Genomic DNA, 12,055 nt, shown 5'->3' with positions numbered 1-12,055 from the left:
AAACGAACACTTTGGTAGCACTAAAATGGCACTTACTTATAGCACTTTGTAGTTTTGCTTTATTTCGAAGAAATTTTACTGTCTTGATTCTTGTTGTTCTTGGTTTGTACCCTTAGGGTTGAATGCACTTATTGTAAGTCACATTGGATAAAAGCGTCAGCTAAATGAAATGTAATGTAAATGTAAAAGTCAAATTACTGTACCTTTTGCAGAAGAGAAGTGACTTCTTTGCTGCCCTTCTTGACACCAGTCCATCCTCCAAAAGCCTTCGCCTCACTGTGCGTGCAGATGCACTCACACCTGCCTGCTGCCATTCCTGAGCAAGCTCTGCACTGGAGGTGCCACGATCCCGCAGCTGAATCAAATTTAGGAGACGTCCTGGCGCTTGCTGGACTTTCTTGCGCGCCCTAAAGCCTTCTTCGCAACAATTGATCCTCTCTCCTTGGAATTCTTAATGATCCGATAAATGGTAGATTTAGGTGCAATCTTACTAGCAGCAATATCCTTGCCTGTGAAGCCCTTTTTGTGCAAAGCAATGATGACTGCATGTATTTCCTTCATGACAAACTTTGCAAATAATTGCCATTCATCTGATCACTCTTCATAACATTCTGAGGTATATGCAGATTGCTAAACTAAGGCAGCAGACTCTGTGAAAATTAATATTTGTCTCAAAACTTTTGGCCACTGCTGTACATGTTCAGCTCTGTATCTAGCAGGTGCTGCAGACGTGCCATCGGACCTCTACTGCAGTCACCAATGAAGCTCCAGGTTTTTTCAGCCTGTGTGAATGAAGAGGATTATGATCTATACTCTAAATGTATACATTTCATATGACCTATCAGGTTTCCATCAAATTTTTCACTCAACCAAAAAACACATCCTTCACGCAATCCTTTGCACTGATTATTATTTATTTGTGTCCAATATACTATCGGTAACACTGTTGTGTGTTGTATGATTAAAAAGTTTTTACTTTGTGCACATATATAATTTAATGAGATAATCAAATACATTTTTGCAAACGCACATATTGTTAGCTCATAGTCCACCTAGTCCAGTTGTTTCAGTTCTTTTTAAATATGCTATTAAATACTGATGTACAAAAGGAGGCTGAACCAGACGAGTAATGACCACAATAATCACACGGGTCTTTCTAAAGACAAGAGATCACTTGCACATGTTAGAAGTATTCCTTTCTGTCAGAAAACCTTTGGACGAGGTTCATGTAGTGAAATGATCTGACTTAACACAAACCATGTTCTGTTCCTACACATAAGTCATCTAATAACCTAAACTTCACCAAACCGTAGTCGAAAACTGATGTTGATACCAGAAAAGCTTTCTAGCGTAAAGCCCTGAAGGCAAACTTCTAGCAAAAGTATTTCACTTCAGCCATCTGCATTACAGATTACTAAGCATACACAACAGCAGAAAGAACAGAAGAGTCAAGACAAGCCTTGAGTCTTAAAAGTAAACAGTGCTGAGGAAAAAAAGAATCTTCAAAAAAATCTTAACACGATGTTCCCCAGATTTTCCCATATGACCAAGTTATGTTGAAATCCCAAACATCAACAAGCTGGGAGAAAATCTGTTTGTGGCATGACAACAAAATCAGCAGGTGCAACTCCGAGGATGTATTAACTAAAACTCTTTAAGTTATACAGCACATTATTTTGACCGAGATCAATATGTGCAATGAACAAGGCTGAGCCATGTCAACATTTTCTAATCACTGGCAAACAAACCCAAGCTAATATTATGATTACATGAGCATAGCACTCCTGACTGCTGACTTTGTTGTGTTGCAATCTGAATATCTCAATTTAACATTTAAATGATCTCTCAGGGTATTTCAATTATGCACATAAAAAGATGACTTGAAAAGATAAGTCACATTTGACCAAATGTTGAGACACAGGATCAACCCTTGTCATGGATGATGTCAACTACAGAACAAAGTTAGAGGACATATTTCCTCTCAACAAACTGTTAGTCAGTTTCCATGTTTGCTTTGTCTGCAATAAATAATTGTAAATACATTACTGGATAATTTTTTTCCTTACATGCAAAACAAGATGAAAAGACTTAAAATTACAAAAAAATTGTATGTACAAAGTCAAACTTTGTTTCATAATTTCATATTCAGTGACATATTCTCAAACTTATTAATGACAATTTGGACTCATAGTTTAACTAAATTCAAAATGTGTACAAATGTTTTTAAGACTAGTGACAGACATGACATATTGAGATCAGAATCTTAGATGTATGCAGATTCTATACAATTTAGTTAGATGCTGTTTTACCCTCCCTCCTAAATTAACTCTGTAGTGAACACCCTGCATAAGAGCTGTCACTGATACAATCCAGTCACATTGTTTCATACATTTTTTTGATCAGCGTGTGTGATGACCTTACGTAGACAAATGTTAAGAGGACAAAAGATAAATTTAAAATCAAGGCTATTGATTCAAACAAGTGAGGCACTTCTCTTCCACAGGTTGTTAATAGGCTAATATTTGTGTCATTGGCTACGTCAAGTGGTATCACATCATCTTCTACTTTAGAATGTCTATGAAACTGAAGAATCAATTGTTAACATAATGAATATACAGCCAGGATTCCAATTTCAGTGATCACATAAAGCAAACAGACTTTCATGTGTGATATCAGCAAATGTGCATTCAATGAACACAGACAAAACACAAAAAGTCAAACAGTCTTTGGGAAACAGCAATAACCAAAGTGCTGAAATGATGACTCGCCTTTAACTAAAGTATATTACTTTCTTCATGACTGTTATAGTTTGAATGTATGAGTCTAGCACACATACAGTCTATGTAGATCCACACCAAACTGCTCCCTGCAGCTCTGCACACACACTACACAACTTTACCTCATTGAGTAACATGACGACATAAAAGATCAGCCACATTGTCCTGTTATAACCATAGACACCTCAGCTACCGACCTGGATATAACCTTGATTGGCTGAGTCACATTCAAAATTGAGAAACAAAGACAAAATAACGGTGTAAAGATTGTTTAGCTAAGGTGCCCCCCACTTTTGACCATGTCACTGATTCATAATAATTACACCCAAATTTATGGAAACTTCAGCCACATGTCGGCCGTGGCTGAGGGGTAGAGTGGTCGTCCTCTAACCTGGGTCCCCTGACCCATCTGCATGCCGAAGTGTCCTTGGGCAAGATGCTAAACCCTGAATGGGTAATTCCCCCCATAGAATAACAAAGTGCAATGCAATTAGATGCACTGAATGAATGTAAGGGTGAATGTAAAACTGTACTGTAGATCACCTGTTGTTTCATAGAAGCAGTAAGAAAGTTTAATCATCACACAAAATTAAAATTATCCAGCTCATGGCAACAAGAGAACCAAAGGCTGAAAGACATATTCATTAATTCTGGGTCATCTAGAGCAGAGTGGTATCAATGGGAATCTTTAAGTGGAGGAATGAAGGACTCTTCTCTCCATCTCATCACATCACATCCACATGCAACAGCACTTGGGAAGAGTAAAAGTAGAAATCCAGCAGACACTTGTTCGGCAAACGGCATTTGAATTAATGCTCCAGACCACCAGCTTGTATTTTCAGGTACAAAAAGTTCAGGGACAAAAAAGAGAAATTGCTTGAACAAGATACAGTTCAATAGGATATTTGTTGGACTCATGCATGCTTAAGTGATCCTAGCTGCAACCCAAAATTGTGATAAAGGCTCCAAGCCCAAGCTAAGATGACCCCCGAAGACATCACTTTGACTTCATCATCTTTGTTTTATCATAATAGACAAACGTACAGAAGCAAAGCAAATGTATGCAGGGCTCGGTCAGAAAGGTGAGGTTAAGTATGTATGCTGGCTATTTATGTCATCAGTTTATTTTGTGACTCACTGACCACTTAGAGCTTGGTTGATAAGATGAGTCGTTTTTGTAAATGTCCTTATGAATAAGAACTATTCAAACCGTTACTTTCAGTATATCAGAGTGTGGAATTCCCTTTTGTTTTTAACTATAGAAACATGAGTGTTTTAGTTAAGACACGTTTGTGGCTTATAGGACATAACATATACGTTTTTAAACAAAGTTTAAAAAAGAGGGCAACTCAGGTTAAATGCACTAACTCAGGTTAAATGCACCAGGTGGCTAAACTGTCATTGGTTCTGGCAAAACTCAGACAGCCCAACTATCTGACACCTGAATCACAGGTTTAAACATCATGCATCAGCAACAACAGAGGACATGAAAAGAATTGAAGCTCTTTCATCAAGGACAGACCTCCATTCTATTAACTGGAAGGTTTTAGGAGAAAAATAAAAGATAACAATGAATACTGACAAAAGGAATATGAATACATGTTCAAGCATACACAGAATGAGAAGATTATTAACAGCCCAATGTAATTAGGAAGGCTGTCTAAAAAGGTGGACACCTCCAACATGCCACAATCAGTCTTTCGCTGAGGTTGGGAATCTAGTGTTGATGGAATCAGGAAGCGGGGGTAAAGGAAACTTGGGCTGTTGGGGAGGGTATGGTGGTTGTGAGGTTATAGGTTGAGTTTTGAAATGATGACTGAGGCGATGCTAAAGGGCTGTAAATGGGCCTGGCAGAGATGGCTGAAGAAGGGGAGTGTTGCACAGCGGTAATTGTTGTTGGGGAGTCAGAGCTAACCTCATCCCCTTCCTCAGAGTCCCACACTTCACTCTGCAAGTAGTCTGCAAATAAGGCCTTGGCTCGCTGCAGCACCCTGCTAAGGTTGTGGCGCCGCACTAGCCGATCAAAGTGCATGGCTAGCTCATTGTAATCCAAGCTGTTCTTGATTATGTGGTCTCGGTGCTCCAGCAGGATGGACAGGCACAGAAACAGCATGAAGGGATTGCCTTTGCCGAACTCTTGCGGAGGCGGCAGCGAACACGATTTGATGCTGTTGGTCTCAGCTTTCAGAGAACTGGGTGTGTTAGCTGCGGTGCTGGGAGATTTGTTGCCTGGCGAAGGAAGATTGTTGGTGGATGAACTGCTGCCATTCAACGAAGGGCCTCTGCCAAAGGACAAAATAGGTGAAGAGAGAAGGGATCGATTCTGAGGGTGGGAGGAAGATGCAATAGATGTTTTTACATAGGGGGTTGTTGGAGAGTTGATCCCTGTATCGCTTAGCACTTGGGCGGCGGAGGTCAATATTTTTGGAACAGTGCTTGGTAAGGCCTCTCTCCCATTGTTTGTGGATGGGGATGTGGACTTTGGAGGAGAGTCTGGAGAAGCTCCTGGCCAGCTGGAGGGTGAAGCTGAAGATGTCAGAGACACAGAGGAGCCACTTTTCCAAATAGGTAGGCCACTATGAAAGAGGTGAGGTGATGATATTGGAGAGAAACCAATTTCACAGTCTTTTATGAGAGGTGTTCTCTCTTCTGGATCCCCATCACTATCAACTGTAGACTGGCGTCTTGGGATGTTTGGTACCGACTTTGAAAAAGCCAAACCCTGTGGTTGGTCACCATCTTCCATATCAAAGCTATCTTCATTTCTGGCAGTGTAGTATTTAAATTCTCCAAAACTTGTTTGCTTTTCAAAAGGAGCCTGAAAATCTGACTTTACCAGACTCACTTGATTAATTTCACAATCACTGCCCTCACTTCCTGTTCCAGCAGCTACATTTTGCCTGTCTTTTTGTTCTATGACGGCATTCCTGGTCACATCTGCTTCTTCTTTTGAAGGCCTCAGCATATGTCTCCTCCGCTGCTTCTCTTTTTGTTCCTTATCATCTCTGAGGAATGTCTCGACTGTCTTGTCTTTGTAGGTCACAGTTTCATCAGCGTCTAGTGGCGGTCCAAGAAGCTCCACTTCAGTCTCAGGCGGATCCGGAGGCAGGGAACTCCAGGTGACCTCTAGCATCCGTAGAGCATCATCAAACGCAAATTCTCTCTTGAGCTCCAGGAGCAGCCAGCGGTAGCAGAAGAAGAGGTCATCAGCTCCACGGGACACCAGGTAAGAGTAAAATTCTGGGTCCGAGTACTGTAGAAGCAGCTTTAGATGCTGGAATTTAATAGACATGAGTGACCCATCTGGACGGAAGTTTCCCTCTAAACGCTTCATTATGCCACAAAAGCAAATGAAGGCATGCGCCTCATTGTCCATTACTGCAAGTATAGGGGAGGCGATATCACTCATGCCTTGACAGTATGATATCTGAAAAGCAAAAAATTCACACATTATACATAGTTATAAAAGCCTACAGTTAAAAAACTAAATAGATTTTTAAATCATGTAGATATACACATGCTTTTATGTATAAAATTAGCTTTCAAATTATGGGAAATATTATTCATTAAGAGAGTAGACCATGGGCCTCATTTATCATGCATGCACTCTGCATGCACTCTGATCACTGATTGCGTCACTTGATTCACTTGTAATATCTTTATTTATGGCAGGAAATCAAGTGCTTGCTCCTTGTGGGAACAGTTGGGTTTCTTTCTATATAATATTGTAAGTTATTGATATTACGATGTAAAGTGCCTTGAGATCATTTATGTTGTGATTTGGGTATACAAATAAAATTGAAGTTAGTGTGGAAATGGTGAAAACGATAAGGAACTAAAATGTGAACTACAATAACAACTCTGGAACACATGTAAAATGACCCTCGTGTCCATATGTCAGTTGACCTGATCGAATCCCAGGATGCTACTTCTTTAAAAAGCTGCCGGATCTAAACTTCATTGTCTGTGATGTTTTCTGTCCTTATATTTCTCATTTACAATTTTTTTCCCTACATTTTCTTGTAAATGCTGAAGGTAAGGGGAAGGGTCGAATCCTATGGTGCTGTTGACCACCATCCCCACCACAACCCTACCACAGGTATAAGCCAAATGACAAGACCTCTCTACCAACCTGTGGATGTGTGATGGCAAAAGTGGTGAGCAGGTCTGTAAGTGCAGTCAGATGTGGACTGTCTTCTGAGCCAGCATAGTAAGGGTGAGCCCGGTCGGTTCTCAGGACGTCTTTGAGAACATTTCCGCGAATAAATTCAAGGTCCTCATGACTGACCCGGGCTGTCCACTCTCTCTTCAGCTGGTCATACTCCCTTGTCTTTCTCTTCATGTAGTCCATTCTTTCCTGTCCACTCAGTCCATCAGGGTACAAATTCAGAAGGTACCGCCAAACAACCTTACACCACAGCAGACAATATACAGAAGTTATTCCTTTATTCCGTTGTAAATGACCACTTATTATTTAAGAATTGATTGCATGATTTATCATGTCATATATGAAATTAAGGCACAAGCAAAAAACATTCCGTTTTTTAGAGAAGAGGCCAGTTTGTCATTATCACAAACTACATCACCACTTATGACAAATGATAACAAACAAGTCTGCTTACAATTGTTTTGGTTTCTTTCTTTGATGATGTACTATGCCCAGAACCACAACTAGGTTTGAATAACCCCTTTTCCACCAAGGTATCTCCAGGGCCAGTTCGGAGCCAAGTCTGGAACCAGTACTTTGTGTTTCGACAAAGAGCTAGCATTGTCGTAGAACTAACTTAGACCAACACTTGCGTTCGGTTACTTTGTGGGAAAAGCGGTAAAATAGAACCAGAATTGACAAACGGAATGGAAAACATAGTCAATTAAATCCTGATTGTCTGGAGAGAGTGCTGTAAATTAATCTCACCTTGCGCAGAGAAGGCTCCACACCACCATGATAGATTCGCAGTCTGAGTTCCTCGGGTCGTGTCAATTGGCCCTGACCATTGAGGTAACTGTGAAACTCAGCATCACTGAGAGGAGGCTTGAAAGGCTTGATTTCCTCCCCATAAGACCAGCTCAAAGCTTGCTGGACCTTGGACAAGGTCCGGCCCATCTGAACATGAGTGAAAAGAAGCACATTAGGAAATAGGGTACAGTTTTAAAAAGACTATATGAGGAAGCTAAAACTAGGTGAAGAAACCTGGGACAGTAGAGACTGGGTGAAAGGAAGAGCGGCGGAGGCCAGAGACCTCGTCCTCTCTGCAAGAAGCTGCTCAGAGCCAATCACGTCTTTAGGGCTTATGATGTCCCAGTCCTCCATAACAGGACCTGTGGTTGAACAAAAAACAGGTTTTAATAATCTGCTTTATGTCTGAACAGCTGATCTAAGGTCTTAATGGATGTCGTCACTGTGTAAAAACTAGATGTCTAAACAATTTCTTAAGCTAAACTCAAGTAAAACCAATAAAACCTCACAGCACATGGCAAAACGAAATTCTGCCCTCTTCTGAACATGTCAAGCCAGTTGCAGGGAATCTTGGCATCTGGTTTGACTGTTATTTAAGTTTAAGTCACACAGATCAGAGAGCCAGTTTGTAAGCTCAATTTGGGCTTCCGAAGACAAAAGGACCATTCTACGTGTCTTTATGTCATCAGATCCGGACTACTGCAACAGCACTTTACGTCCTGAGGCAAAAAACTATTTAGCCCCCTCTTTTAACTGCCTTTTTGACTTTTTTTAACTTTTGTCCGAGGAATAATTAAAGTTTCATTCTTGGCTTCTGAAAAACTTTGTATTCTAAATTATATTTATTGCTCTTTAAATAAAGATTATTATCATTACCTATATTGTATGCTCTCTATAGATATTTCACATTTTTTCAAATTAGTCATAAAACTGTAGTCAAATGTTTATATGAACAGTGAAACTGTGAGCATCAGAATAAAGCACCATTGACTGCTGGTGCAACCCTTCTAGTGATTTGTTCCTGCAACCCACCAACACTTGAACATTAATATAGGCTGTGCATGGGTGTTTTGTACATTGAAACTGGTTTTGTTCTGTTTAATCATTCCACTCTTTTTTTTAAAGATCCCTTGCTAATGCACTTTTCCTGGAAGTGATGAGACAAAATCCAGTTTTATGCAAATCTCAAAAATCCCCAATTAACTTCTTCAGGAAATGCAAACTTCACTTTTGGATTGACCCTCGCAGTCCCCTCAATCTTTTATTCTAAACAGTGACACAATTTAAATCGCTGAGGGGTTAGCTTTGCAAAATAACTCTTTCTAACCGCTGCTGGCAGCTAACCTTCAGAAACGATTCTCTTGATCTACAATCCACATTTCTCTAGGTGCTATCTAGAGTTCCCTTTTCTGTTCCTCATTTTCCTTCAATGCAATTCACTCTCCTCTTTTGACACACCCCTTTCAATGCAGCTCAGTGGTTCCTTCATCTCTTGAAACATGGGTTCACTTTTAAGGACTCCATAAGCCCTTGACAGCTGTGGCTTCAGCCCAGTATATCAAAAGATCCCCTTGGAAAATAAAGAAGTAACTCTCAATAACTAATATAACATATTCCAAATCTATTTCTTATCATGTAGTATATTATGTCCCAACTGGATTACTATCTTAACTATCTGCTGCCGTTTAAAATGTGAACGACGTGAGGAACATTTCACTCATTAATCAAAGTCTTTTACAGGTTATGTCAATAAACAATGTACATGATGACAATTGTATGAAGACGTCACATTTCGCTTTAGTATATTCATACTTTTAGGTTGTGTTATTTGGTGTAAGGAAACACAGGTGTTCTCACTGTCTTCTGAAGGTTTTACGTCCATCTTGAGCTGTAGGTATGTTTTCGCTGCACTGACAAATGCAACATCCAAATCCCAGTCGGACACCAGAGACTGATACATTTCAGCACCACTCCTATCCCGAGACAGGTAACTGATCCCAAAGCTCCGCTTCCTAGTTTGAAAGAGGAACAAAAGGAAATGCTGACAAAAATATTGCTATCTTGCCATGAAAAAGTCTGACAATATGTGTGTCTGTACAACAGTTTAGTCAGGGGTGACCATCACTCTTACCCATTCAAATCAAAGGCTCTGATGAGAATGTGCTGCAGAACCTCCAGTGATGTTATCTGAGGATCAACAGCAAAGGACCGAAACTCCATTGGGAGCACCCCATCACATTTCTGAAAAGCATCACAAAACTCAAGCTGAGGAAGGAGGTGGCAAAAATATCAGTCTCGATTCCAAAATATCCAATATAATATCATATTACTCTACAGTAATACATATATAAAGTATACAGTAATGCACAGATATAATACATAGAACATTGTCTATGAGCTGTTACTACAAAAAACTAATATTAAGATTAGATTAAACTTTATTGTCATTGCACATAGTACGAGTACAATGAAATGCAGTTTAGTAGACAAATATTAAAAATACGGTGCTAATGATGCAGTATTTACAGGTAAGAGATATATAGGATTTAAGGTGCTGATGAGACAACATTTATAGGTGAGAGTTTGTGTCATATATTGTAGATGAAAATAAAAGCTTAATAAAAGAGCAGCATGGTCAATTATTTACAGATACATTACATTACATGTCATTTGGCAGACGCTTTTATCCAAAACGACTTTTAGCACAATTAGTGCATTCAACATCTATGAGGGGCCATTTAGGGGTTCGGTATCTTGCCCAAGGACACTTAGGGAAGCAGATGGGAAAGACTGAGGATCGAACCGCCGGACCTGGTGGTTGGAGGCTGACCCTTCTACCCCTCAGCCACAGCCGCCCATATGCCAGATGTGGTATATAAGTATATACAGATGCAATGAGAACAGTATAATATTTATAAGTATATTCAATTATATTAATTTTTATAATAATAAAGTGTGCAAAAGTAGGTAGGGGGAGGGCAATGAGTAAATATCATGTGCAAGACAGATGTGATGGGGCCCGAGACCCGAGGTAGGTATTCAGTAAAGCCGATGTATATGAGGGGGAGTGGGGGGAGTGAGCTAGGGCTGGGTTATATAGACTCACAAGGTCTCATTCATTAGGAAGTGCATAGATGTCCAAATAAACTGTGTGAAACACTGGAGCATAAAAACGATGTGGAGATATGTTTCCAACTTAGTGCAGTACTGCACTCTTGACTGTATGAAAGATAAACAAGCAGATCAAACTGAAAAGCACTTTTCATCACAGAGTCAACAATAACTTAGAAAAGTGTGAAATCTCAGCTAACTACGATCAAGGATGTTTGTTAACAAGAAACCTGACTGTGTGTTGTTTGTCTTGTGTCATGTGACATGTGTTTTAAAGCAATCTACAACATATAGTGAAGCAGCTAAACGTAAACCCTGAGCCTGACCCCATCATGCCTCTGCTGACAGGTAATGCGTGACGTCACTATGTGTTGTCCCGTGCACGCGTCTGCTGAGCAGGCAGGTGACGTCAACTCCAGTGTGTGTGCGTGTGCGTGTGTGTGTTGACTGCTGTGGGTTCAGCATCGATGGGATATTGGTAATGATCGATCAGACAGTGTCGGGTACATGTGGTGTTACCATCGGCCCAAACACCGGGATACAGAGATTTCAGATTGTAGCGATAACTACGATAATGGCGGTAAACACAACGGTATCGTCATGTCGTATTGTTCTTGTTAACAACAGTATTCTGTCGCCAGAGTGTGAATCACTTTGTTTGTTATGAGCAGACAAACAACAAGCAGGTGAATAAACAGCACCGCGGGCTGTCTACGTGACCAGCTGACGGACGTGGGCTGGTGGACCGTCCTACCTTGACTCTGACACGGACCACCCCTCTCTCCTCTTCGCCTGCCATCTTCAAGAATCCGTGCTGGAGCAAGATGTTTGTTCTGGGCTTTGTTTTGCTTCTAAGAAGAAGACATGGTGATCGATAATATGATCGGAGCTAGCGCTGCTCCACTTCCTCTGCTTCGTGATCTTCTTCTGCACTTGGTTAATCAGAGGCCCCACAGCGACATTACCGCCATCTATTGGACACACCGTGATCAAGTCAGCACAAGTCCAATCCAGTCTAACGTACTTTTCTATGCACTTTCAGAATTGATCAATTGGCCAATTCTCCCAAAGGTGGAGGAAATGTATTTAGAGGTGGAACCTCGTAAGGAGACAGACGAAACAGAACATGTGTTTTTTCATGCTCTGTTTTCAAACAAATTATGGCTGTTATCACTCAAAATAAACGACATTCTGACACTTTATTTGGATT

The 12,055-nt window shown here is 40.4% G+C and overlaps 1 protein-coding gene across 1 annotated transcript; it reads right to left on the bottom strand.

Moving 5' to 3' along the window:
- Positions 1–969: 969 nt before the first annotated feature.
- On the bottom strand, positions 970–11,765 carry tbc1d25 (TBC1 domain family, member 25). The gene is made up of 7 exons (XM_061073945.1): positions 11,600–11,765; positions 9,866–9,975; positions 9,592–9,746; positions 7,969–8,096; positions 7,693–7,881; positions 6,910–7,185; positions 970–6,204 (listed from the first exon to the last, which is right to left on the bottom strand). Exons 1-7 carry the CDS (start codon positions 11,642–11,644, stop codon positions 4,510–4,512), a joined length of 2,598 nt encoding a protein of 865 aa, XP_060929928.1. The 5' UTR covers positions 11,645–11,765; the 3' UTR covers positions 970–4,509.
- Between the last annotated feature and the right edge of the window lie 290 nt (positions 11,766–12,055).

The sequence above is a fragment of the Limanda limanda genome, chromosome 7 (assembly GCF_963576545.1).
Source record: "Limanda limanda chromosome 7, fLimLim1.1, whole genome shotgun sequence".
Lineage (NCBI taxonomy): Eukaryota > Metazoa > Chordata > Actinopteri > Pleuronectiformes > Pleuronectidae > Limanda > Limanda limanda.
This window is presented reverse-complemented; position numbering and strand designations above follow the sequence as displayed.